The following is a 26,924-nucleotide window of genomic DNA, read 5'->3' on the forward strand; positions in this document are numbered from 1 at the left end:
CATTTGTTATATGAAGAATGGAAGCCAACCAGAACTTGGAAGCTGCAGCTGGAGTTTGATGTGTTTTTTGGAATTTATTTGAATTTGTGCAAAAGCAAGCTCATGGGAGGAAAAAAGCCCCAGTCCCTGGATAATGCTTCTTTTAGCCCAGAACCATAAGGTTTAATGCAGCTGTGCATTCCAGGTCTTGGGTTAGAGTTGTGCAAATTATTCATAGTAAAATGCTATTGTAACACTAGCATTGTATTTTCAACTGGGAAAACTTGCCAGCAACATTTTTTATGCATATCTCAAAACTTGCTGCCTTAGCTTTTTATTGGAAACCAGCTTATAAAATAAAAATTGGCCATCTGAGAATTTGTAGAGGCACTGAAAAACGATCAAACTTTAATGCGAAAATAGTAACTTTATCAGGTTATGAGATTTCATTATTGAAAGTATTCTTGAAGCAACAAATGTCTTGATGAAGGCTGTTAGCCTCTCTATATTTTGTGATCCTTTATGTCTCTCTGTGGAGTCACCTGAAATGTTCTAAAAAAAAAAGAAATGGATCTAAAATGAAGTGTAATATGTTGTACTTTATATGACATTTCTTAATTTATTTCAATTAACTGGGAGAGTTGATACAAACAAACAAAATTAAAAAGCAGAAACTATTGAGATGTATTGAATAACTGTCCTCTTCTCTCAGGCGTTTGGTAGCATATAATGAGTTTTTTAATCAGGTTCTGGATTGATTGTTTTAAGTTGTGTTTAGATATATGTTGTTGTTGTTGTTTGCCATCTGCTTTTATGTCCTTATGTAAATGGTTTTTATATTTTATATAATGTATTTTAATGGTTTTTAATTTTTGTAAAGTGCCCAGACAGCTTCAGCTATAGACCAGAACAGAAATATAAGAAATGAAATTAAGTGAATACTTTTTTTTCGGAATTAAACCTGCAAGCTGGAAAATTTTTCATTAGCTTTAGAGTAGTGAATCTCAAAACCTTTTATGAAGGAGTACCATGCTGTGAAGGTTTGAACCCTACTTAGGACCAACATCCATCAGTACCATTTCTTTATCTGGAATAACTGATTTATGTTGCACTATTTCTTTATACTATAGGCAGCCTGTTGTTTTTCCTTCAGTGTCCATAAGGCATATTTTAAAATTTCTGCGTTAGGCTGTGACCCCATGTGGCACTTTTACATGGCTTGATTTAACATTTCTGACATGTCCATGTGCTGTCAGCTTGAGCGATCTAGACTGGGTCTGTTAATTTCCAAACATATGCAGCACAGCAACCACTGCGGGTAAGAATATCTGGAATATCTTGATCTGAGGTTTTTGAAACAATAACCAATAAAATACAATATCCAGACTTGTGAAAGTACCTTTCAGCCATATAGGTTTTTGCAACCTATATGGAGGTTGCAAAAAACAAACACCCCAGATTCTTGTGATGCAATTTGCCTCATTTAGCTTTAGAGCATCTCTACACCAGTCTAAAATTCTGCATTTAAAACAGGGCTTTCTGCTTCCATTTTAAATGTAGGATCACAACAGAATCTCTTTACATGCGCTTCCTTTCGCCCTCCCCTTTCGCCCTCCTTCTCCCCCTTATCTGAGTCTTCTGTAGGTTTCATTGATCTCGCTCCTCTGTTTGCACTTTTCCTTTTTCACGGAGGGAACTCAAGTGGAATACAAGCGGGGTAATTTGATAGCTCATTATCTCTGATCTATTTAAAAATGGAATACAGGTCATTTAGTGCAGGAGACACCCTGGAGGTTCATGGCGTCATCTAAAGGGCCTGCAAACTTCTGTGAGTGAGCAATCTCAGTAGCAGGATAAAGGCTCCGTGTAAAGAAGCCCTTAGACAATCACAAATAAAACATTCTGCATAGCCAGCATTCCACTGTGGGTGGAGTACTGGGTTTGGATTAGGGATATTTCCAGTATTTGCAAAAGTGAACACCCCTTTTTGGGTACCTGCTGACAGAATCGAGGCAAACAGGCTTTGTTCCCAGCACCGTGCTTGCTTCTGTCCAGCAGGTGCTTCTGTCCAACAGGTGCCCCTACCACCTTCCCCTGCCTCAAGACCTAGTAACTTCCTTATCTTAGGGCGGGGCATGGGAATGCAGTGGTGGGACATGTTGCCCAAGCCCCAGGAGAGCATATTCTACTGCTGGGCTTCTCCCCAGCAGAAATTATGTCCCTGGCACTAGTTCCCACTAGGGATTCTGGGACTGGGACTCCTAGTTCCATCCTTGGCAGCAAAAGATGATGGGGGCTGGGGAGCATCCGCCACTGCTGCTTTCCCATGCCCCGCCCCAAAGGAACATGTTCCTTATCCTTGGGGCAGTGAAGGTAGAGGCAGAGACAGAGGGCAATTTGTGAGTCCTCTGAGGTTTTTGCGAGCACTTGAAACTCTCCTGTCCTGAGTTTGACTGCAAGCACTCAGGGCACAACAGAGCAAGGCATAAGAACATAAGAAGAGCCCTGTTGGATCAGACCAAGGGTCCATCTAGTCTAGCATTCTGTTCACACAGTGGTCAACCAGCTGCCAACCAGGAGCCAACAAGCAGGGCATGAGCACAACAGCACCCTCCCACCCATGTTTCCCAGCAACTGGATAACATAGGCTCACTGCCTCTGGTACTGGAGGTAGCACATAGCCATCAGGACTAGTAGTCATTGCTAGCCTTCTCCTCCAGGAATTTGTCTAACCCCCTTTTAAAGCCATCCAAGTTGGTGGTCATCACTACATCTTGTGGTAGAGAATTCCATCGTTTAACTATGCGTTGTGTGAAGAGTACTTCCTTTCATCTGTCCGGAATCTCCCACCAGTCACTGTCATGGATGACCCCAGGTTCTAGTAGTTTGAGAAAGGGAGAAAGGCAGGTCAGAAGTGCAGAATGTCAGAGATCACTGAGAGAGGAACTTGTTCCAACATGGTCTGAAATTTAAATGAGGCCTTTTATGATACTCAGCCCAACTATCACTCTCAGGTCATGCCTTTTTCCTGGATTGTGGTGAGCTTAAAGGGCCTAGCACTCTACCCCCTCTTCATTATTTCCTTCCTGGCTCATTCCCTCCACTAGTGATCTGGTGATTTTGAATGTGGGAGGTGATTGATGCCTAGTGGTTGCAGTTTCTGGGGCTCCCTGTCCCGGCCTCTCTTGGGGGCAGGCACTGGCTCAGGCCCACTGTCAGAGCCCATAAGCTTTTCTGCATGAGGCTGTTAATCTGTCAGTTTTGTCACTGAATGAGAACTTGGATCTCACTACACGGTGTTTCTTTTCTTGCTTTTCTGCTACAAAACCTCTAGGTGGCACCACGATATAACGGAATAGTCCAATTACACAAGTGGAAAAAAGTGTTTTCTTTCATGTCATAAATAATACTGCATTTTCCCTGCTCTAAAAAAAACTAGCTGAAAGTATTGTTTAAAAACAGAAGTTAACATGTCGTGTAAAGAATCCATAAACAACTGTGAATAGGGAATGACAAGGCACAATAAATGCCTCATGTAGAAAAGCTATCCATGGCTGTGACTGCTGGTCCTTCTGAAATGGCTGACTCCACCTCATTGAAGTCGGATTCAGAGCTCCTATCAAAGGTGGGATCATGACAGAATTGAGTGCTTGCAAATAGCTCAAGCCTCTGTGAGTACTGTGAGTCCTCACAATCCCTTTCAGTGATGTCATTTGCCTAGGATGAGGGCTACTGTTGCAGCGACATGAGTGGATTAATATGGCCATTGGTATATGTACTGTGTGGCACAGCTAGAATCTTCCATCTTTCCAGCCAGTGAAATTTGTTCCCTTACATGAACTGCAGCCTACCCTGCTACAGCTGCTGCTGCTGTAGGTGTGGGCTAGGCCTGTTGACTGCTAATGGATGCCTGCTTTGGGTACCTGCTGTCACCAATTCTGCAGCCAGGGCTGGTGGTTTGTGACTCAATTCTTTGCCTGGACAGCACAGAGATATCTTTGTGGGTCTGAGTGGTCCTCATGTATGGCATCCCCCATCATGCATGGTTACTTCTCCCCCTCCCCCCACACACTTTGTGCTTGTGTGCACAGATCCCATGGAATTGGATCATGGCCAATCATAGAATCATAGAATAGTAGGGTTGGAAGGGGCCTACAAGGCCATCGCGTCCAACCCCCTGCTCAATGCAGGAATCCAAGTCAGAGCATCCCTGACAAATGGCTGTCCAGCCTTGTCTTCAAGGCCTCCAGTGTGGGAGAGCCCACCACCTCCCCAGGTAATATGTTCCAATAATGAGAGGGGTGAAAATTTCCTGCTGTCTTTTGGGATGCACAGAATATAATTACTGGAACTAAAAGCATTAATCAGTTCATTAATTGAGGATTAAGATAACAACTTTTTACTGTATGTGCAACAGGAAGATAATTTCTTATTTTGTTTAGTGTAAATAATCTGGGAATATCCCTTGATAGTTTTTGAAACAGTAAGTAATTTGTTGTTTAGTAAAATAACAACTGTTTTCCAAATATAAAGTGTGCTGCAAGAGAATACATCAACTAAAACACTTGTTTGACACTTTTAGCAATTATCAGTCATATTCTTTCCCTTTCAGATCTCTAATGCTTTCCAGACGGAGTGCATTATTCTACTACTTCTTCAGGTGTCTAAATCTTGTTTTCATTCATCATGTGTGGGCATGTTCATTATTGATTCATTTAGTAGATACGGGTGTTGTCTTTTAGCTATAGCCTCCCAAGGTGGTTGCTTAGGCTTAATTCATGCATTTTTGATAGTGCTGACAATGGTTGGGCTTCATTCCATATAAGTAATGCACATCTGTGTACTCACCAGAGTTGCAGAGACTGACACATGGATGTTTATGGGGGGCCATCACTGCTAGTATGGAAAGTATTTATACAATCTGAGCAGCCTGTGTGATTGACATGTATATATGTGACATGGAATGAGACCATGGTTTTATCAGTGGATGCCATGCTGCATTGCTCATGTATGAATTAGGCCTAATTTGGGAATTGGAAGTGCTCAAGTAGTACATCTAATCGTTGCATAGGGAGATTTGCTGCATATGGGTCTCCTGACCGTATGGGCTGTAGGACCAGTGCAAGGTGCTTCTTCAAGGTGCTATACTAGTCCTCAGTCCACACAATTGATAAAGAAATAGCATGGCCAATGCAGAATTGGCTTCCCACTTTTGGCCTGGAAATGTCTGAGCAAGAGAAGTACATGTCTTTTCCAGGGATGCTTCTCAAACATTTTATTGTGTGTTCCTGCAAAGAACCGGGAGCAAGGGCACTGCTTTGACACATAATGGCAAACATGAGAAGCGTCACTGGGCAGTGGGGTCGGGATGGGCAGCTTTCCCCTTGGATGGACGTGCCGAAAGGATCCCTAGGCAAATAGGAATAAATAAGCCCTTTGTATTTTTTTGGAGCTGTTGTGAGCAAAGTCTTCTTTCTGCCATCTCCGCAGAGGCTAGCTTCCAGTAAACTGTTGTTCTTTGTGACTCCTGGGGGTACAGTAGAACATTTGCCTATTTTCAACAGCATTTTAATTTCTTCTTTAAGCTGACATTTCTTTTTTACTCTCAGAATATCACTTTCCTCCACCCCACCTCTGACCAGTGTTTTTTAGAAGATGCCGTATTTCTTTGTCTGTGCAGACACACACACGCGCACACACACACATTAGACAGCCAATATGGTGTAAATACTAGGACTTGCACCCTTGGGCCTCTCACCCTCTTTCAGCCTAACCTACCTCATTGGGTTATTGTGACATTAAAATGGATAACCTCCATGTAACCTGCCTGAGCTCCTTGGAGGAAGAGTGGAATGCCAATATGATAAAATAATATTGTGATTTAAAGTGTATATGTAGCTTTTGATTTCTGGCACTCATACCCCAGCTGCACATGGTATATAGCTGGCAGTTAGTGCCAAGTTATGTGCCACCCTTCAGAGAAGGAAGACAAGATGGCTCATATGCATGGCTGATATGAACATCTGGATTAAGCTTTTCTTAAGGCAGGGGTGGGCAACTTGTGGCCCTGCAGATGTTTTGGCCTACAACTCCCTCACTATTGGCCATGCTTGCTAGGGCTGATGGGAGTTGTAGGCCAGAACAACTAGGGGGCCACAAGTTGCCCACCTTTGACTCAAGAAATATTGTAGCTTTGAGAAGATTTGGGTCACTGGAATTTTTCATTAAGCACACTGCTTATTTACTATGGGAAATTTAAGGGCTCCAGTAATAATCTGGTTCCCACGTGCTACACATTGTAAAAAAATGTACCTCAATCAGAAAGTTCCTGCCCAAACAGCCTATAGTGTGAGAGAGATCAAAGAGTGATAATAAAATATTTCTGAGCATAATAATCTTCAAGATATAATGGGCTTTTGACATCAGAACAGCAAGGAGTTGTAACTTAGGGTGGCCATGTGTTCTCTTTTACCAAGGTCAGCATAAGCTCTCTTGCCGCTGATGCATGGGACAACTTGCACCATCACTGCCTCGCCACCCAGTGGCAGTGAGCCCACCTGACTGGGGCGTGGCGGAGGGGAGCGAAGCAAATTGCCACTCTTCCTGCTCCACCACCTGATGCAGGAGCATGAGCCTCTGAGAGACAGCAGAGACAATTTTCAGAGACAGCAGTTCCATTCTTCTTATATGCTTCACTGAGCCATAGGCCACATTCACACGCAACAATAAGCCAGAATTCCAAAATCCTGGCTTATTGTTTCATTCTTGCATGGTTGAACCAGGGCTCTTGCCTTGTTGCTCCCCATACAAGCCAGAATTACAAAGCAGGCTTTGTTCTTGGCTTATGATTCCTGGTTTGTTTGGGAGTGTCTTGTCAGATCTGAATCTTACTTGAGGTGTTTAACTGTTACAGGAATTGAAAAAGTGCCTAGCTTACATACACAAAAAACACCATTCTTTTCATTGTACTTGAAACATTTTTTTTTAGCCATGTTGGAAAACATCTTGGGTTCAATTGGTTTGCACTGGTTTTATTTCCCCCACCTCAGGTTTCCAAATTTAGAGAAAGCAGAAATGACCATGACTGCCAACAAGAATGCCGGTGTCACCAGGAGAGCTGGAGGAAGTAAGGTGCCTCGGGATACTCTAGACCGGTAAGTGCAGTACGTTTTTTTAAAAAATTGATGCCGAATTGCTTCAATCCCACTCTAAGAGAAATTCATTTGTGATAACTAAAAACTGGAAAGTAAGGACTGATCAAGTATAAACGGAATGGGTTTATTTACATATCAGCCCAAGTCCTAGGGATGTATGAGTCTTGGTTGTATGTTATATATCAGTGGAATTTATCAGCTTTGATTATTTGAATTTGATTTGATACATTCGGTGTTATTTTTCTATTGATTGATATATATATATATATATATAGATATAGATATAGATATAGATATAGATATATTCATAATAAACAGATGTTTGAAAGGAAGTCTTGTGGTCAAATTCTGCCATTTTGTCTACTCAAAACCATGATATGAAAGAATGTGTGGTGAGCAGAATGTGGTGTTATAAATGATCCAGACAGGGCTGGCATTAGGTATTGGCATCATTGGGCACCTGCTGAGGCCCACGGCTGACTCCAGCTAACCTCCTGGCTCGGCTCCTCCACCGTGCTGTTGCTGCCTGTTCATTTGGCCTCTCTAAGCAAACAAGCAGTGACAGAAGTGTAAGGAGAAGGAGGAGCAGCCTCCACTAGCCTTGGTTTCCTGGGTAGATTGGGCCCAAAGGGTAAGTGAATGGGCAGTGGTGACAGTGGCAAGACGATGGGCCAACTCAGGGAGGGGGCTTACCAAGCGCATCTTGTTCAAGGGCCCCATCAGAATATGGAGCCGACACTGGATCCAGAAGTGGCAATGTGTTTGGGAAGCCTTGGTATGTATATCATTCTGAATCTCTTCCCTAATCACATCGTTAGCCATACTGGGGCATTTTGAACATAGAACTGCTTTGCCCTCACTTAGTGATAATTGGAAAGAGCAAGGAGATGCTCTAGCATACTTTTCACATCAACATAAAACCACTGGGATGGGTTGTCCAGAGTTGCGGGGTGAAATGCCAGCAGTAGTCTCCCTTTCATCTGAACCAAATGAGGCAGTAGACGTCCTGGATGGATTTCTGGAGTCATTGGTGGGCTGGATAAGGCTGACTAAACTGGAGCTAAAACCAGTCAAGGTGGTGATATTAACGGTGGACTGTCTAATTGATCGCTCTGGTTGGTGTCACACTTGCCTAGAAATGCCAAGTGTACAGTTTGGGTATCTCCTGATCTGGCACTGCTCCTGGAGGCCCTTCTCGTGTCTGAGCAGAAGTACTTTTTATCAGCTTTGGCTGATGCATCAGATGTGGCTCCTTGAAAAAGCGGCCAGCTCCACTATTGAGGGGGCCCAAGGCAAAGTGCCATCCTGTGGGTCCCCCTCCTGTTGGGCAACCGTCCTCTTATTGATGACCTATCCAGGGCCCCATTTTTATTTGTATAATTAGCCATTTCTTCCCCTGGTACCCTGGTGCCAGGCAGCTTCCGCCATGTTTTTATAGGGGAAAAGATGGCCACCATAAACAAACAAACAAACCATGACAGCAGGGGCGACATTAGGGAGGGCCACCTGGGCACAGGCCCCGGATCTTTCTGAGCTGTGCTAATTGCCATTTTTTTTTACATTTTTCCATTGACTTGCACTGGAAAACAGAAATGGCCATAACTCTTTAATTTTGTTTGATAAATACATGAAATTTTTATACAGTGTATAATGAACAATATTATTTATATTGCACCATCAATGCACATGGCATGCTGTGTTGCCTGATCCTCAAGAATTCTTATGGAACTCACTACCACATGATGCGTCAATGCTCAGAAGCTTAAATGTCTTTAAAATTATTAGATACAATTCTTTGAAGAAACAGCTGTCCACAGCTATTGGCCATGATAACCAAACAGAACTGCCATATTCAGAGACAATATACCACTATCTACCAAATGGATGTAGAGGGGAACTATTCCTTCTTTGTAAGCTGGGCTGCCATGACTGGAAATAAAGTTGGAAGATGGACCTTTTGTGTGTCCCCGCAGGGCTCTTCTTATGTACCTGCTGATCAACATGGAGCTTAATACACGGGCTGAACATCTGATAGCACAAGGTTAATCCATACATTCAAAATAGTAACTAGCTGCTTGAAACACCACTGTGCTCAGCTGGGACTAACTCAGGTTAGAGAACATGTGCAAATGCACAAGAGTGCATGTCAGGAAGGAAAAACAGCAAAGAGTCTTGTGGCACCCTAAAGACTAACAAATTTAGTTTGGCATAAGCTTTTGTGGGCTACAGTCTACTTCATTAGATGCATAAATTGCAGGGCTGGCACAAGGCAGGAGAGTACAAACGCACTGCTGTGGTTTTACCTCCCTGCCACTGCTGCTGTGGCTGCCTTCTCTTTGGGAGGCCATGTAAATTTATGCTATCCGAATCCTCAGAGAGTTCCTTCCTTTTAATAAGACTTAAATCAGTTGTTGTTCAGTTGTTCAGTCGTGTCCGACTCTTCGTGACCCCATGGACCATAGCACGCCAGGCCTTCCTGTCCTGCGCTCTCTCCCGGAGTGTGCTCAAGTTAATTAGAAGTACCCTAATAAAGTATTTGTTTAAAGCTTGAGGCAATTTATTCTAAGCACATTTTTTAAAAAAATAAACTGACAAATCTGGTTACTCATTTAACATGGGATTTGATCCAAAGTACTACAAACAAACAGTATGGTTCTGGTCAGTATCTGATGTTTCTACAATTGGTGTAATAGACTTGTAATTGTCTTGCCGTAACTTGTGGTCCTACCAGAATAACTGTCTTTTTCTTAGGTGAGAAGTTATTTAAATATTATTTGATAGCACAAATCTGGAGATCACTGTGACTGCCTCTACTATGACTGTGCAAATCAATTGTCATTTGCTAGCAAGTAACCAGGTGTTCTTCCTAGATCTGGACATACCTGAGAGTTAAAAAACACATGGTCATATTGCCATGGCAGAAATATCTGTACCGTGATGTTGGACAGAGAAAAGATTGCTATTGGGGAATGGCTCCCACCAAACTAGATTATCTAACTGAATATTTCTGTTCCCAGTCAGCAGAAATTGAGGCACAAGCTGGCAAACAAGCCAGATATCAAAATGTTATGAAATATGCCCATCTGTAGTTATTGGTGGTTATAATAGTAAACCTCAGTCAAAGTTGGCTTTGTGCCTGCTAGTGCCCTAAGCAATAATAAAATATAGGAGCCAGACATGGAGAGTCTGTTGAAAGAAATGTAATATTAATATTAAAGTTTTAGGAATTCATTAAATGTAATATCATATGCAAGGCATTCACTGAAATTGTTCCTTACCCCTTAATAAGAGAAGCAAGCAAAGGGCAGTGTTGGGAGAAAAACATCACACAATATTGTGATGTAATTGAAAGCAGCAGTGAGACCAGGCACCAGATAAGTGAAATCCTAACATACATAGTGATGACAAATACCAAGTTGGTATTTGGTTTGGTTGAGGAAGTGTCTGCAACATGTTGGAGTCTAAAAAAAAAAAGTATCTCAGTGTTAGAATACCTTTTTACTCATTGTTCAACTCTACCAAATGGCATGTTTGATTTAGAGCTACAGCCAACCCTGGATCTCTGTTAAATATACCACTGTGATGCATGTATACCTGTTTTCCACATTCATACTTTACATTTTGAGATGTATACTTTAAAAAATCTGAGGTGTACATGTAAAACATATAATGTGTGAAGTGGTCCTGAGTATCTTAAGCTGGAGGCATATGAAAAACAGGCAAAGTGACAGAGCATGGATATCTGGTTTTGACCGTGTCTTACCAAGGGGACTGAGAGGTTCTTAGGCTCCAGACTAAAGTCAAGATCTGATGCCAACAGAAATATTTCAGTAGCTGAGGCAGATAGAATGGGTAGGGTGAGGCAGCTGTGGGATTTGTAGGATGAAAGTACCAACAGAGAGAGGTCTGAATATAAACTCGGGCAGGAGCAAAAGCAAGGTATGTAGAGCAACAAGCATGAGCACTTGCAAGATATATACACACACGTGCATGTACTATATCCCGATTTCCACCCTTAAATACAAATTAGGGTTCTCAGGAGGGCTCACAATAAAGAACAATTTTTTAAAAATCAAAAGACAGTAAAACTAAGAACAACTGCAGACTAAAAGGAGAAAACAGCAGCAATATCTCCATTAAAGCACATCAAAGGCCTAGATTAGGGGTGGGGAAGTGTTTAGCCCCTGGGGGCAGGATTGCAGTGTATCTCCAGAAGCCCTCCACTCCCCAGTGCCTTGTCCCCTGACATCATCCCTTTCTCCATCCAGAGGTAGGAAATCGCTTCTGCCTCTCTCTGCACAAAGAAACAGATAATTTCTCCATGCAGAGAGGAGGAGAAACTCCTTGCCCCTCTCTGCATGGAGAAACTCCAGATGGGCTGGCCTGATGTGCCAAAATTGGCCTGCGGGCTGGAGTTTCCCCATCCCTGGCCTAATCAATAAAGACAATCTTTGTCTGACACTGATAAGACAAATGACTCCATGCTGTGTGTCCCTTTTTGGGAAGAGAATTGCACCTGTGGGGCACACCAGTGAATTAGCCCTTTCCACTCACCGCCATCCACCTCATCACGGAAGGTGAGGGCACCCAGAGAAGGGAGTCCAAAGATGATCTCAGAATTTGGGCATCTTCATGTGGGAGTTTGTGATCCTTGAGATGCCCAGGTCCCAAGCTACATAGGGCTTTAAAGGTTAATGCTGGAACTTTGAATTGTGCCTGGAAGCAGACCTGTAGCCAGTGCAGCTGTTTAAGAAGTGATGTCTTCTCTTCAGCTGGTCCTGCAGAGTCTTGTATTAGATCCTGTACTCCACAGCCTGCATGAGGCTGTCATCTCCACAGTAACTTCCTGCATTATGCAGATGCTGGTAGAAGACCGGAGAGGAAAGATGCAGCCCCATCAGATCAAAGAAATCTCTGAAGAAGATCTTAGTATTAATGGACACTAGTGTCCCTCTTTCAAACAGACTAAAGGCAAGAAAAACAAATTCTTTAAAAGGACATCAGGCTTTGTGCCATCAACACTGATTCTGTTTTGTACTGTTATTCCAAACATGATCTCATTTAATTTGAAAGCCAAAACTGAAGTGTTTAGAGAGGAAGAAATATGAACACTGCTGGCTCTTTCCATTTCAAAAGGGGATTTTCAAAGATGCTTCAAATTATCCTGTAGTTGCTGCTCACATAGTTTTCATACAAGTATATTACTGTGTTAATGCCCACACCAAAGGCCAGGTGCACATCTCTCCGGCTTAGCTAGCAAGCAGTGTCTGGCCTTGAATTCTGAGCTGTAGGACTGGAAACTTCCCCATTTGGCCACAGGTATATTGCAGCACCAATGAAGCTTTCTATTCTTTGTCCTGCCTGTATATGAGCACCCAGTTGGCTAATAGAATTGCCTGCCTTGCTGTTAGGTGTAGCTCTTTCACCACCATCCACTACCCTGGCTGCTTTGCTCTCTTGCTATTTCTCTATCCCCCATCCCCTGGTCAGTATGCCAGTTGCTTGCTTACTCCCCTCTATCACGCAGCAGCAGGAAGGGAACAAATGAGTCCCTTTTAAAATCAAGCAAACAAACATTTGATAGAGGGTGTCAGAACAAAGCTCCAGCATGCCTAACAACTTATGCACAAAGATTTTTTGGTGGGGTGGGGGGGACTTGGGGGAAAAAGTTAAAGAAAACCATTTGATAAAGAAAACCATTTGTTCTCTTTCCCCCCAAGTCTTCCCCCACACAAAATCTTTTGCCCCTTTACCAGCAACAGGAGCAGGTGTTGGCAGCTGTGGTGGTAGAGGCCTCCAAATGACCCCCTGGCAGGCAGCAATACTGTCTGTGTTAGGCTTCGCACACACTAAAGGAAAGCACTGCATCAGCTAGTCCAGGCTGCAGCCACACACCATTTTAAATTACAGTATTTTTCCTAGTGTGAGTGGCAGTGAACTGAACAAATCAGACACTAGTTTGGAGATACACAGCCAGTAAAGGCCCTGGAGTGGCAAGGGGGCAGGCATCTAGCTGCTACAGTGCCTTATTGGCTGAGCGCACCTCAAAGTTAGCAAATTGATTGGTTCAGCTTGCTGCCTCTCACACTAGAGAAATATTGTGATTTAAAGTGCCACGTGGCTGTGGCCTGGAGTGGTCAATGCAGCGCTTTCCTTGCCCAGCCACTGCTGCTGCTGCCTGCCTGGGGGTCGTTTGGTGCCCTGGATTTCTTGGCACTCTAGGTAACCACCCACTTTGCCCCCACCCCCACCCCAATCGGCCCTGCATATGGGAAGATGGGGGAGTTTCTTGATGTGGACATTCTGAGTCAGGCATTCTGTTCACAGCAGAGGTGCAAGGAGTGGTCAAGCACCTGAGGGGTGGTATAACAGAACAGGTAGAGCCATTGTGCCGTAACAGGAGGTACAAGTTGGCCACCGTGTGCGACTCTGGGGTCAAGAGCAGCCTTGAAGGCCCCATCATCATCATGACGTAGCTAAATATGTTGGTGGAGAAAGTGCAGGAGGCCCAAGTGAAGAGGCAGGGGCCAGAACAAAAAGAGGAAGAGGGGGGCCCGCATCCCATAGCAGCATCTTCTTGTTTCAGCTAGAGTAGATGAATGGAAAGTTTAGGCAGGAGAAAGGAGATTGTTACTTAAGTTTTGACAAATTTAAAGTGTGCCACATTTTTTTCAGAAGGCCAGAAGCTCACTGGTTCTGATGTAATCTACAATAGCATGTTGACTCATCAAGAAACTCCATTTTTTGCCACTGGGTTGACTGTTCATATCAAGAGGCTTCCCCTTCATCACACTACTAATAAGCACAATCTTCTGCCTGAAATACTAAGGACCTGTAGGCTATTAGCCAGACATTGTGACCCAAAATTAATGGGGGGAGGGGGAACCCACACTTCACTTTTTTTGGGATGAGTGACAAAAGGGGTTTATTATTTTAAGAAAGATCTTGATGATCAAAAACCAGCTGTATAGTAGTAGGTTTTAAAAAGATGTACTGAAAGTAAGCAGTATGTCAGTTCACTGGGTCCTAATGTTGTGTTAATTTTATAAGGCATTTACATTTTAAAAACAACCGAGTTTAAATTATCTTTAGCTTGAATGCTAAAGAAGGGTGAATACAGACTTCCCTCTGCCTTTGCTCTTCAAATGACGCATATATTTGTCAAATGCTGCTATTCTCACCAGTTTGCTCCCCCGTTTGCCTTTTTGCTTGTTTAAAGCACTGTTTGTATGATCATGCAATGCTATTTGTACACATTATACATTTAAACAATCATACGGTGCCTCACATGTTTTTTTTTTAAGGATTGTTTTTAAATTGAAAAACTCCTTGGGGGAGTGTGTTCCTGACGTCACAAAGCACAACCAGTCAGTGCTGTGCACAGCCCCTTCTGCTTTAAAATGGCAGAACGTGTTCAACCTTGAATGAGATGATCCTCAAGAGAAGATGGAACACATGACAATAACCTGATGAGTGTATTTTCCCGAGCACAGTGGCTTCGTAAAGGTATTGTCCATCCTTTAAGGCCAAGGAGAGCTCAGTGGTAGAGCACATGCTTTGCATGGAGAAGGTCCTAGATTCAATCTCTGGCTTCTCTAGGGAGGAAAGAATCCTGCCAGAAACCATGGACAGCCACTGCCAGTCAGTGTTGACAATACTAGGCTAAATGGACCAATGATCTGACTCAGTAAAAGGCAGCTTCCTTGTGTTCCAAACTGGATTTTGGAGTCCTTTTTTTACATATGCCCATGTCCACTAGTAATCATCACATTCTGGTGGACTGTGGGAATGCTGTGGACATAATATACCTCAACTTCAGCAAAGCTCAACGAAGTGCCCCATGATATCCTGATGAGCAAACTAGCTCAAAGTGGGCTAGATGAAACAACGATCAGGTGGATCCACAGTTGGCTACAGAATCGGACTCAAAGAGTGCTTATCAGTGGGATCTTCTCAAACTGGGGAGAGGTAACGAGCGGGGTACCGCAGGGCTCAGTCCTGGGCCTGGTGCTCTTCAACATTTTTGTTAATGACTAGGAGGAGGTGGTGCAGGGAATGCTGATCAGATTTGCAGATGACACAAAATTGGGTGGGATAGCTAATACCCTGGAAGACAGAATGAAAATTTAAAGTGATCTTGATAGGCTGGAGTGGTGGGCAGAAAACAACAGAATGACATTTAATAGGGATAAATGCCAAGTTCTGCACCTAGGAAAAAGAAACCAAATGTACAGTTACAAAATGGGTGATACTTGGCTCAACAATATTACAAGTGAGAAAGATCTTGGAATTATTGTAGATCACAACCTGAATATGAGCCAACATTGTGATGTGGCTGCAAAAAAGGCAAATGCTATTTGGGGCTGCATTAATAGAAGGATAGCTTCCAAATCCCAGCAAGTACTAGTTCCCCTCTACTCAGCACTGGTTAGGCCTCATCTGGAGTACTGTGTCCAGTTCTAGGTGCCACACTTTAAGAAGAATGCAGACAAACTGGAGAGGGTTCAGAGGAGGGAAACAAAGAGGATCAGGGGACTGGAAACAAAGCCCTATGAAGAGAGACTGAAAGAACTGGGCATGTTTAGCCTTGAGAAGAGAAGACTGAGGGGAGATATGATAGCGCCCTTCAAGGACTTGAAAGGTTGTCACAGAGAGGAAGGCCAGGATCTCTTCTCGATCATCCCAGAGTGCAGGACACGGAGTAAGGGGCTCAAGTTACAGGAAGCCAGATTCTGGGTGAACATCAGGAAAAACGTCCTGACTCTTAGAGCAATACAACAGTGGAACCAATTACCTACGGAGGTGGTGGGCTCTCCCACATTGGAGGCATTCAAGATGAAGCTGGACAGTCAGGGATGCTCTGACTTGGATTCCCGCGTTGAGCAAGGGGTTGGACTCGATGGTGTTATAGGCCCCTTCCAACCCTACTATTCTATGATTCTATTAAAAGCAGAAACAGCTTAAAATATGCTGTTCACAAATTTGAGGAAAGGCAGATTCCAGCATTGAAGAATTGCTGTACAAATTCAGAAAAGCATAGCGAGCCCTTTATTCGTGTTGTGTGGAACACAAGTTTACAGTAGAAGGTGTTAGAACTTGTACTTCCATAATTTGTGCTATGGTTGACATTCATGCGAAGCCCCCTCCTCTTATTTTGTCTTTTAATAAAATAAAACAGCAACATAACCAGCCCCCTGTTCACTCATTCCCTTTGCAAGGCCATGGAGGAATACTCAGTCTAGCAAGAAGCTGCAAGATTGGCCTGTGTTCTTCTCAAGTGTGTGTTAGCTGTTCCTGGAATATGTCCTTCAATTTGTTCCACCCATTTGATTTACATCAGCACATTTCAGAGGATGTCAGAATAAGAACCTATACCTGCGATCCAGCACACAGGCTTGGGGAAAGGTTTGATTGTTCTCAGTCCCAGTCAACTATATGGAGGATTACAGCCTGTGTTTTCTTGAAGAGGTTGTGGGCAAGGAACATATATTCCTTGTGACAGCCAATACAAAAGGTCTGAGGAGCCTGTGCATGGATATAATATTGGGTTAGGCAGGTTCTCCAAATAGGCTGGGAGCCCAAATACCATTCCACTTCAAACACACCATAGTAAAACCATATGTATGTTTCATATTGAAGAACTGTATAGATGTATTCTAAGCAAGCTTGCTTCTTTTACTATAAGGCTCATGTACTGACAAAAGTCATTATCTGCAATGTCAAAAAGAGACTGAGCAATCGCTCTGTACGTCACCCTTTTTCATACTTAGATAAGGTTACGAACAAAACTATGTCAATGCTGTGTCATCATAACTATCTCTGACCTAGACTTACTCACCTTCCAAGGCACTAACTGATTTGGAAACAAATGGGAGGAGACAGATGACTAGAGATAAACCTGTTCAACTACTGCTGCTAGTCCTTTTTTCTAGTAAATTTCTTAGCCACTTCCTTTCCAGAAACAAAAACAGATTTGTGAGGATAGTCTGGTCATGTTCGCCACAGAGGAAAACATAAGGAGGCAGGCACAGGAAATAGTAACTGCATCGTTCATTATTTTATGTGGCTGGTTCCTATCACAACCTGGCCAGCCCTGACTTGACTCGTAAGTATGGAGGAACCTTCCTGGAAAAGCAGCTGTTTTTTGATGGAGAAGATGAGGGCAGCTGGAGAAGGCTCACTGACAACTTTCATTATTTGTCAACATTCCCAGTCACAATAACTGGAATAGACTCCTTCCATATTTCAGTTAATTTAAAGGTTGTCTGGATTTTATTTTGATGAAGGCAGCAAACAAAAACTAAATATCTCTACCAGCAAAATGAACACCCAGCTGTATCCTTGGATATTCTCCACACTTGGTAAAAAGAAGTGCATCATCTTGGAATTAGACATTATGAGAGTTGTGGGGCTGCGACAGAAAGCAGAAGTCCCAAATCTCATTCTCCCACCATTACTAATGTCTAGTGATCCAAAATGTGTGACATGATCATCACCACACTAAGTCTTCCTGCCCTCACAAGTGGCAGCAGCCAGTGAAGTGGAGTTGGTATGGAGAAAACTGGAGCATGGTGATATCACATCATTTCGGATTTACTAGGCCAGACTTCTCCAACTTGGTACCCTCCAGATGTTGGACTGCAATGCCCATCATTTCCAGCCAGCATGGCCATTGAAGAGGAGTTGTTACATTAAGTTGTTCCTGCTCTGTTCAACTTTAAAAAATAGGTCACCTCTATGTTCTTGAAAGTTGTTTTCAGCTTTATCTGAACATTTCCACAGAGACCTTCTGAAAGGTTTAATGACAGTGTTGGTTTTACTTTTTTAAAGATGATATTTCTCATTAATCATTAATACCCTTTTCCTTCCTTTAACTATAAAAAGCAATAAATTTTATAGATACTGCCAGGGCATGTTTAAACAGAGAAGTACAATTACAAGAATGGCTCCAGAAAATACAACTGGATATATCATTTCAGGGGACGAGGTCATAAAATGCAAAACCCCGCATCATTTATTTATTTATTTTTACAACATTTATATACTGCTCCACATCTAGACAGATTCCAGAGCGATGAACAAGAAAAGATATAGGATAAGATAAAAGAATAAAACTCCACATTAAAAGGTTGTTTTTTTTAAAAAGAAACAAAATTCCGATAAAAACCATGACTGGTCAGTCATGGAAGGATTCCTGAAATAAGGATGCTTTCAGGAGGTGCCAGAAACAGCACAGTGTTGGCGCTTGCCTGACCTCCAGAAGCAGGGAGTTACATAGAAAGTTCTATCTTCACACTATATGATTTCTTTTGCACAAAACTTTGGTGTAAGACAGGGATGGCCAGCTCGCAGTTTACAGGCCTCATTCAACTCATTCACCTGAATTTTTGTGGCCTCCTTCCTGCACCAAATGGAAAACTGGCCCCTTCTCACACTGTAGGCAATTCTCCTACTATAAAATAGACACGTGTCTGCTTTGCTGCATTAGCAAATTGTGGGAAGTCTTGATTAGATTGTGGTAGATTGTGTGTTCTTCACATCTCTACAGTCTGGGTTACCAGCTGCATTCTTAACAGTCCATGGCATTCCTAGTGCTCTCGGAAACATGAGTTTTGATCATGTTGAGGAAAACTCAGAACTAGTTCATAAATTATGTCAAAGGGGGGAAATAGAAGAGCAAACGACCCTTGATTCTCCTTCTGCTGTAACATGTAAAAATGGGAATTATGCCTCTCATTTATGGTGAGATTTGTGAGCCCCAACTAGCCCCCAGAGTTCATGGAACATTCTGCAGGCGTGATCAATGAGCTGGATTTTAAGCATTACATCAAAAGTGGGGAAAGGTGACTCATCCTTGCAAGTGACTCATCCTTCAGCTTACACCTGCTTCAGTGTAATATGTGAAGCAGCTAATAGTGTGTTGGCATAATTAGGTAGTTCTGGTAATGTTATAGCTACACCTAACATCCGACAGCTTGCGTACGCTGAAGGTGTAATTGGCCCACAATGCTTGTAGCGCTCCAGACTGATTTACAATCCTGGAATGGAAACTGTCTCTGATATATATTGCTGTTGCCATTTCTGGACGGCTGCTATTTTGTTTTAAAATGTGTTCTATGGAGCACATATTTTGGATTCAAAGGTTTCTTCTGTTCCTGCTGCTGGGCTAGGTTCTCTTGGGAGTTCATAACTGAGGTCAGCTTTTGGTCTTCAGCTTATTACTTCAAACCTACTACACAATGTTCTATTTTTAGTTATTTTAAATGGATGTTGTTTCTTTTTTGCTTGTTTGTAGCAGGCAAAATCTTCTGTATTGAAGACACTTGGCAGGCTGTACAACTAAACGTTTCTGCTAGTGTTTATCCATAAACTTACTAGCATAATTTAGTGTTTTTTTTTTTTCTTGCTAGCACATGTTCTCTGCTACCAGATCTCTCCTTGATAGGCTTTACCTGTATTTGCAGTGGTGGGGGGAATTGTATACCAGGGAACTATATCACTCTTTTCCCTATACTAGCATATGTTGAAATTTGGAAGAACGCTCAGAAGGACTGCTAGACCCTCCCAAATACTTTGTGTGAAATCTAGCAAGGCAGCTGGAAGAATGGTGGACTACTATGTAGGCATCTTTTGAGCTTGCGCTAAGGGCTTCTGTTCTGATTTCACACATGCATGGGTTCCATATCCAGGGCCTCATGACCAAGGGACTGGAAAGAGCAGTGTCAGGAGCTGCTTAGTCTAGAAAAGGGGTGGAGAATCATTTTTTCTGTCGAGGGCCACATTCCTTTAGGGCTAATTTTTCAGAGACCATATGTTGCCAATGAGCAGGGCTAAAACTAGTGGTGGGCAGGGATAGAGCCAAAAGTGGGCAGGCCCATACCCTTTTCTCTCTCCCTTTCTGACACTCCATTCTCTCTCTCTCTTCCCCACCCAGTGGATTGCCTAGGAAAGGACAGATCACTCTTGACAGAGGTCTGAACTGATTGCTTGCAGAAGGCTTTTGAAATTAGGTCAAGTGCCATGTGTGGCCCTAATGCCCACCCCGGTCTAGAGCCAGGAACCTCTGAATATCTGTTCTACTACCCCTTATGGTAAGCAGAAGATATAGGACAGATACCTCTGCCTGAACTGATGTTTTCAGGAAGGGAGTTGGAGGAACTGAGGCAAATAGTGGTGACAAAAGATGAAGTTCTCAACCCTATCGATAAATTGAAAGCAAATAAATCACTGGCCCAATGGTATCCACCCTAGAGTTCTCAAAGAACTCAAATATGAAATTGCTGATCTCCTAACCAAAATATGCAGCCAAAATATGCAGCATGTCTCTAAGATCAGCCTCTGTACCAGAGGACTGGAAGATGGCCAATATAACACCAATTTATAAAAAGGGATCCAGGCAGGATCCAGGCAATTATAGGCAGGTCAGCTTAACGTCTGTTCCAGGTAAATTGGTTGAAAGCATTATTAAAGATAACATTAGTAAGCATATAGAAGGACAAACCCTGCTGAAAAAGAATCAACACAGCTTCTCCAAAGGTAAGTCCTGTCTCACTAGCCTTTTAGAGTTCTTTGAGAGTGTCAGTAGACATGTAGACGGGGGTGATCTGGTAGACATTGTCTACTTGGACTTCCAAAAGGCTTTTGACAAAGTCCCTCACCAAGACTCCTGAGCAAACTTAGCAGTCATGGAATAAGAGGACAGGTCCTCCTATGGATCAGTAACTGGTTAAAGAACAGAAAGCAGAGAGGAGGAATAAATGGTAAATTCTCCCAATGGAAGGAAATAAATAGAGGGGTCACACAGGGATCTGTATTAGGACCAATGTTTTTCAACTTGTTCCTAAATGATCTGGAATTAGGATTGAGCAGTGAAGTGGCCAAGTTTGCAAATGACGCCAAATTATTTAGGGTGGTTAAAACAAAAAGGCATTGTGAGGTGGTTCAAAAGGATTTCTCCAAGCTGGAAGAACGGACATCTAAATGGCAAATGTGGTTCAGTGTAAGCAAGTGTAAAGTGGTGCACATTGGGGCACAAAATACCAACTTCAAGTATAACCTGATGGGATCTGAGCTAGCAATGACCAACCAAGAAAGAGATCTTGTGGTTGTGGTGGACAGCTTGATGAAAATGTCAACCCAGTGTGTGGCCACTGTAAAAAAGGCAAACTCCATGTTAGGCATAATTAGAAAAGGAATTGAGAATAAAACTGCCAATATCATACTGCTGTTATACAAATCTAAGCTTCAACCATGCTTGGAATACTGTGTACAGTTCTGGTCACCGCACGTAAAGAAGGATATTGTAGAGCTGGAAAAAGTGCAGAAAAGGACAACTAAAATGATCAAGGGGCTGGAGCATCTCCCCTATGAGGGAAGGTTCCAACAGCTGGGATTGTTTAGCCTGGAAAAAAGGACGGTAAGGGGAGACATGATAGAGGTCTACAGAATTATGCATGGTGTGGAGAATGTGGATAGGGTGACATTTTCCTCCTTCTCTCAAAATACTAGAACCCGGGGTCATCCTATGAAGCTGATTGGTGGGAGATTCAGGACAGATAAAAGGAAGTACTTCTTCGCACAACACATAGTTAAACTATGGAATTCGCTACCACAAGATGTAGTGATGACCACTAATTTGGATGGCTTTAAGAGGGGATTAGACAAATTCCTGGAGAAGAAGACTATCAATGACTACTAGTTCTGATGTCCATGTGCTACCTACAGTATCAGAGGCAATGTGCCTGTGTACACCAGGTGCTGGGGAACCTGGGCAGGATGGTGCTGTTGCACTCATATCCTGCTTGTGGTTTCCTGGTCGACAGCTGGTTGGCCACTGTGTGAACAGAATGCTGGACTAGATGGACCCTTGGTCTGATCCAGCATGGCTCTTCCTATGAGCTGGTTGGGTCTGTAGAGTGAAAGGTTCTCAGGACCAGAATGTTATGTAAGGTTCTGGGGTGACTTTCACTCACTCAGGCAGCCCATTGGCATCTCCTGACGCGGTCTGGCCTACAAGTCTAGCTTGAGCTTTGGCTGGGCAGCCATCAGCATTCACCTTGTCTGCCTGCTTGCGCTTGGGCTGCTTGATCACCTGCTGTCTACTGTTTGTGCCTCCTGCTACCCACCCTGTTAGTTCTCTAGGCTGCTTGTTACCTAACATCACAATAGGCAGACACCTGAAGCATATTAAGGCAACTATTTTTATTCATGTATTTTTACAGTTCTCTCCCTGCCGCACACTTTCCCAGAAAAACACAGCTACTGATGATCGCTTGGTGACAAATACCAACCCCGTAGCATTGACTGGGTAGCAGGCATGTGTGGATGCCTCTCTCTATACTGCCTTTGTTTGGAAGCAGGGAACATGTGAACAGCTCTTCGCTTTGTCTTTTCGCAGCTGGTGAACAGAGTAGGACACATCATCCTGCTGTACATTCTTGGCATTTGAAGAAATTGTATTTTCAGTACATTCCCCTCATCCTCCCCCTCCTCCATCTGTATTCATCTGTACACATTTGAATCCCACGCAGTTCTTGCAAAGATTTTTCTGAAAATCGAAGTCTTTTCCTTTGCTTGTTTTTCAGGTGTTGAAAAAAACTAGGCTCCTGCTTTTGTTAATGGGGGTCTTTATAAAAGGAATATTATTTCCTCAAATTCACCACTCCATTTCCCTGGCTACTAATGACAACAATTGTGTTTGTAAAGAATTTTGTGGCATTTGCTAGGAGGACACTTTCTCAACCTGGAAATTCAGAAGCTGGGAATGAAAGAGAATTGTATGGGACATGAAACAATTATTAGTTCAAGAATAAGCAGTGTGAAAATACTGTTTCGGAAGTTGGGGTTAAAGAAAACAGTGAATGTTAACAAAAGGTTCAAGAGCAAGCTAGAAGGCTTTTTTCCCCTTGAGTCACAGAAAAGGGGTAAAAGTGCAACCCTGTGCATGTATAAATGTGCATAGGTTCGTGTCCTAAGTGAAGCAATGCAATTTTATAATCCCATGTCAAGCTTTTGCTCTGCAACAGCCTTCCACAACCTGTTGCCTTCCAGATATGTTGACTACAACTTATCATCCCCACCCCAGCCAGCAGGGGCTATGTTGGCTAGGGTGAGGGCAGTTGTAATCCAACACATGGGGGGGGGGATGGGCAACAGTTTGCAGAAGGCTGCTCTACATAACAGGCAGAACTGTTCTTTATTGGATCAATTTTTCTTCGATCATGTAACTTTGAATAATAAAACTAGATTTAAAGGGGGAGGAATGGTCCCTTGTGCATGTCATTACAGTCAACTGATACAGAGCTCATTTGCTGTGTGCCATTGTTTCAAGGGTGTTGGAGAGAGCAAAGATAAACATCATTTGTAAAGCTGAACTGTTCTCTTTCATCAGTGTTTGCAGAAAAAGGTGATCTGGACACATAATGAGATGATTCAGTGTGAAAATATGGGCATCTCTGCCTAGCCACAGTAACAGTATAGCTTTAAAGTCATTTTGCTATTTCCTCCCTACCTCCAGGCACCAGTGAGGTGTCTTAACACATCTAAGGGACTTCAAGTGTGTTGCAGTCCCAAAGGAGCAATGTGCCACAGTGAGTGAGAGGAACTAAGTATACTGAATTTAGATAGGAGCATATCTCCTGGTTTTGCAAAGCCTTTGTACCACTTAAGTGGATTGTAGCAATTAGCCTAGAAGACAGGACCAATATTTGCAGTGGTAAATACATAAATAAATCTCGCTCATATTTGTGAGTGCCTGCTTGGCATAGTAGATTGTGTTTGGGGATCTTGCAGCAACATTTCACCTGGAAGAGAGTCCCCCCTAATGCTCATTTTCCCTAGGAACAGCATAGTGGAATACTGGGGTTTTGTAGCCTGGGCCCCATTTCCTTCCCCCGTATTGCTCCTTTGCTATCCACTGTATTGTGGCTTCCTTCCTATCCTGGAACAAAGAGAAGGGCAACAGTTGCTAAACTGTTATGTGGTGTTGCTTCCTATCCCACCATTGCAGTTTTGCCAGAGGGAGTGGAATGTGCCTCCCTTGTGCTCCTTTTAGAACCACTGGGGCTAAAAGAAGCATAACTGAGCTGCTGCTCTGCTCTCTCCAGTGCTGCTTCTGTCAGGAAATGGGAGGTAGTCCTGGCATCAGTGTTATCACAATGGCCATTTGCCGGTGGGAGGGACACCTGAAGGAGGCAGCAGTGTGTACCTGTTTTGCACTCCGCGGAGCCTGTGAGGCTTAAATGAGTGTGAGAGACTTGTATTCCACAGCCTCCAGGGAACCTTCTCATCAGGAAATGGGAGGCCACCCCAGAGAGATCTGTAATTATTCATTTCCCTGTGACAGAAGTGCCTGGAGCAGAGAGGAGACCATAACCCTTTTATACTGTATTTTCCCACCTGCTTTGAAGTCCTCCAGCACCCTATAGCATAGCAGGCGGTAGTCTCAGAGAAATCCATGGGGATTTAAACATGTAACATTTTGTTTCAGGTCCCTCTTCTCTTGTCCTTTTTCCAAAGTGGCCTTCCTGATTTATAACACCATTCCAGTAGCCATTGGAAGCTATTTGTACTGTAATATACATTTGTATTCAGGATCCTAAATTCTTCTTGTAGTACCAAGATGATACAAAATGGTACATCTTTGATGGTACTTTCTTCTAGTACCATTTCATTCATTCATTCATTCATTCATTCATCCTTCTTACTTTCTTTTTGTTATATATCAACTTGGATTTTAAATATTGCTACAAGATTATCTCAGAGAATTCTGTTTTAATTGGTAGTATTTGAGCTAAAACATTTAATGGAGGTATTATTGCTATTTTAACACAGAGGCAACCTTGCATAAAAAAATAAATTGAGACTTGTCCAGTGATATATTTGCAGTTACAGTTTCGCAGTATTATATATTCTATAGTTCTATTTCATTTGTATAGCATTACTTCAAGGTATCATACTGCTTTTTTCATTCTAATGGTTTCCAAACTCTTGTTTAATCTTTTACCTCCTTCTTTATTCCAAACTATATACATTTGGTTTTATTTTTTTGTGTATTTTGAGGCTGACTAGATGTTGGAATTCACATAGTATATAGGACTTTAATTGTTTTTAATGAGCCAAATGAAATAGTATGAGTTGTATTGTCAGAATGAGCACACTCACTTAACATAGATGTTATCATTGATTTTGGACTGTTATATTTTCTTCTTTCTTTATTCTAATTGCCAGAGGTGCTAAAGCTAATACAAAAATGTCCATGCTGGATGGACATGATGGGAGCTGTAGTCTAGCAGATGTGGAGGGTTCCAGGTTGAAGAAGCTGGCCATGCTGGTGGAAGAATGATAGGAGTTATAGTCTAGCACATCTGGAAAAGTCTGGTTTAAAAGATATCCATGGGTCCAAATATTGTGTGATCTAATATTTAAAGTAGTGGCTGCAACTGGACAGTGATGTTCAGCTGTCTATGGGAAACCCACAAGTAGGACATGAGTGTAATAGCACTTCTCTGCTTGTGTTCCCCAGCAACTGGTGTACGTAGGCATACTGCCCCTGATACTGGAGGTAGCATATAGCCATCAGGACTGTACACTTGGCTACTGCCATGCATTTGTGAGACCCAATGTAGTGTAGGAGCTCGAATGCCATTACTAGGACCAGAAAGATCCAGGTTCAAATGCCCACTCAGGTAAGAAACTCACTGGGTGACTTTGGGCTCTCTCTCATCCTAGCCTAGGAACCCATGTGAAGAAAGGAAAAGGATGACAATGTAGGATTTGCTTTATTTTTTCTGAAAGCTGCATGTGTGGAGGTTGGAATCACACTGTCTTACCATACTGAACAGAAAGATTTGTTCTTGGCTAGAAATGAGCCTTTTTCTGCTAGGCGCAAGAAGACTTGATGTGCCTTTTTGAGGTTTTGCACAGTTCCTTTAACCTACTATGGCGCAATCTTATGCATGTTTAGACAGAAAAAAAGTCCCAACACTGCTGGCTGGGGAATGCTGGGAATTGTACTTTTTTCTGTCTAAACATGCATGGGATTGCACCTTTAATCACCTTACTGTAATAGCTATGTTCATACCTAGGTAGCTGTAAGTTTATTTCTGTATAGAAAGGGTAGAAGTAATTGACTAGGAAAGTAGGGGGGTTAACTGCAACTTTGCTCTAATATGGGCGAATGGCCACTATTTTGTTATAAAACCTGATTTATCCAGAAGTAAAATAAGTGCTCCTCCAAATTCTGGATATTTTAAAAATGTTTTATACTGCTTACTGCAGATGTAACATGCATTACAAGTGTCTTTACAAGGGGACTTTAGCTTGCAGTCCTACACACGTGCGAGTAAGTTCTAATGAACTTAATGGGACTTACTTCTGAGTAGAAATGGATAGGACTGCATTGTTAGTCACATAAACCTGTAATTCCATGCCCATATACCTGGGAGAAAGCCCCACTGAATTTAGTCTGACTTCTGAGAAAAGATTGTGCAATGTTCTAAAACACCTTGTTAATCTCTTTTGTAGTGCATGAACTGGCTCTGAAGCACATGTACTCAGTAAAGAACACATTACAAAATATATAAAGCAAAATCAAGGATAGGCACACACTTTTGGTTTAAATTACCTCCCATCAGCTCTGAAGTGAAGGGGAAATGCCAAGAAATTGCTAAACACATAGACAAAAGAAAAGCTCAGTGAACTGAAAGAAGATTATCAGCAGTGCTTTAGGCATTCCCATTTACCAAGTCATTGCTTGCTTCCATTTCCAGTCAGTACCTGGCTGGAGTAAGA

General features: G+C 42.6%; 1 protein-coding gene across 4 annotated transcripts in view; it reads left to right on the forward strand.

Annotated features, from left to right (window-relative positions):
• The window catches only part of DENND2B (DENN domain containing 2B), a 210,434-nt gene that overhangs the window by 93,228 nt on the left and 90,282 nt on the right, over window positions 1–26,924 (forward strand). For all 4 annotated transcript variants that reach the window (XM_084854644.1, XM_084854633.1, XM_084854623.1 and 1 more), the window contains one exon: window positions 7,029–7,133. In XM_084854644.1, coding sequence (XP_084710770.1) covers window positions 7,054–7,133 — 80 coding nt within the window. In that variant the 5' untranslated portion in view covers window positions 7,029–7,053. The remainder of the gene's footprint in view (window positions 1–7,028; window positions 7,134–26,924) is intronic.

Source organism: Heloderma suspectum, chromosome 1 (genome assembly GCF_057233095.1).
Source record: "Heloderma suspectum isolate Gila_16-S chromosome 1, 16-S_ref, whole genome shotgun sequence".
Classification (NCBI taxonomy): domain Eukaryota; kingdom Metazoa; phylum Chordata; class Lepidosauria; order Squamata; family Helodermatidae; genus Heloderma; species Heloderma suspectum.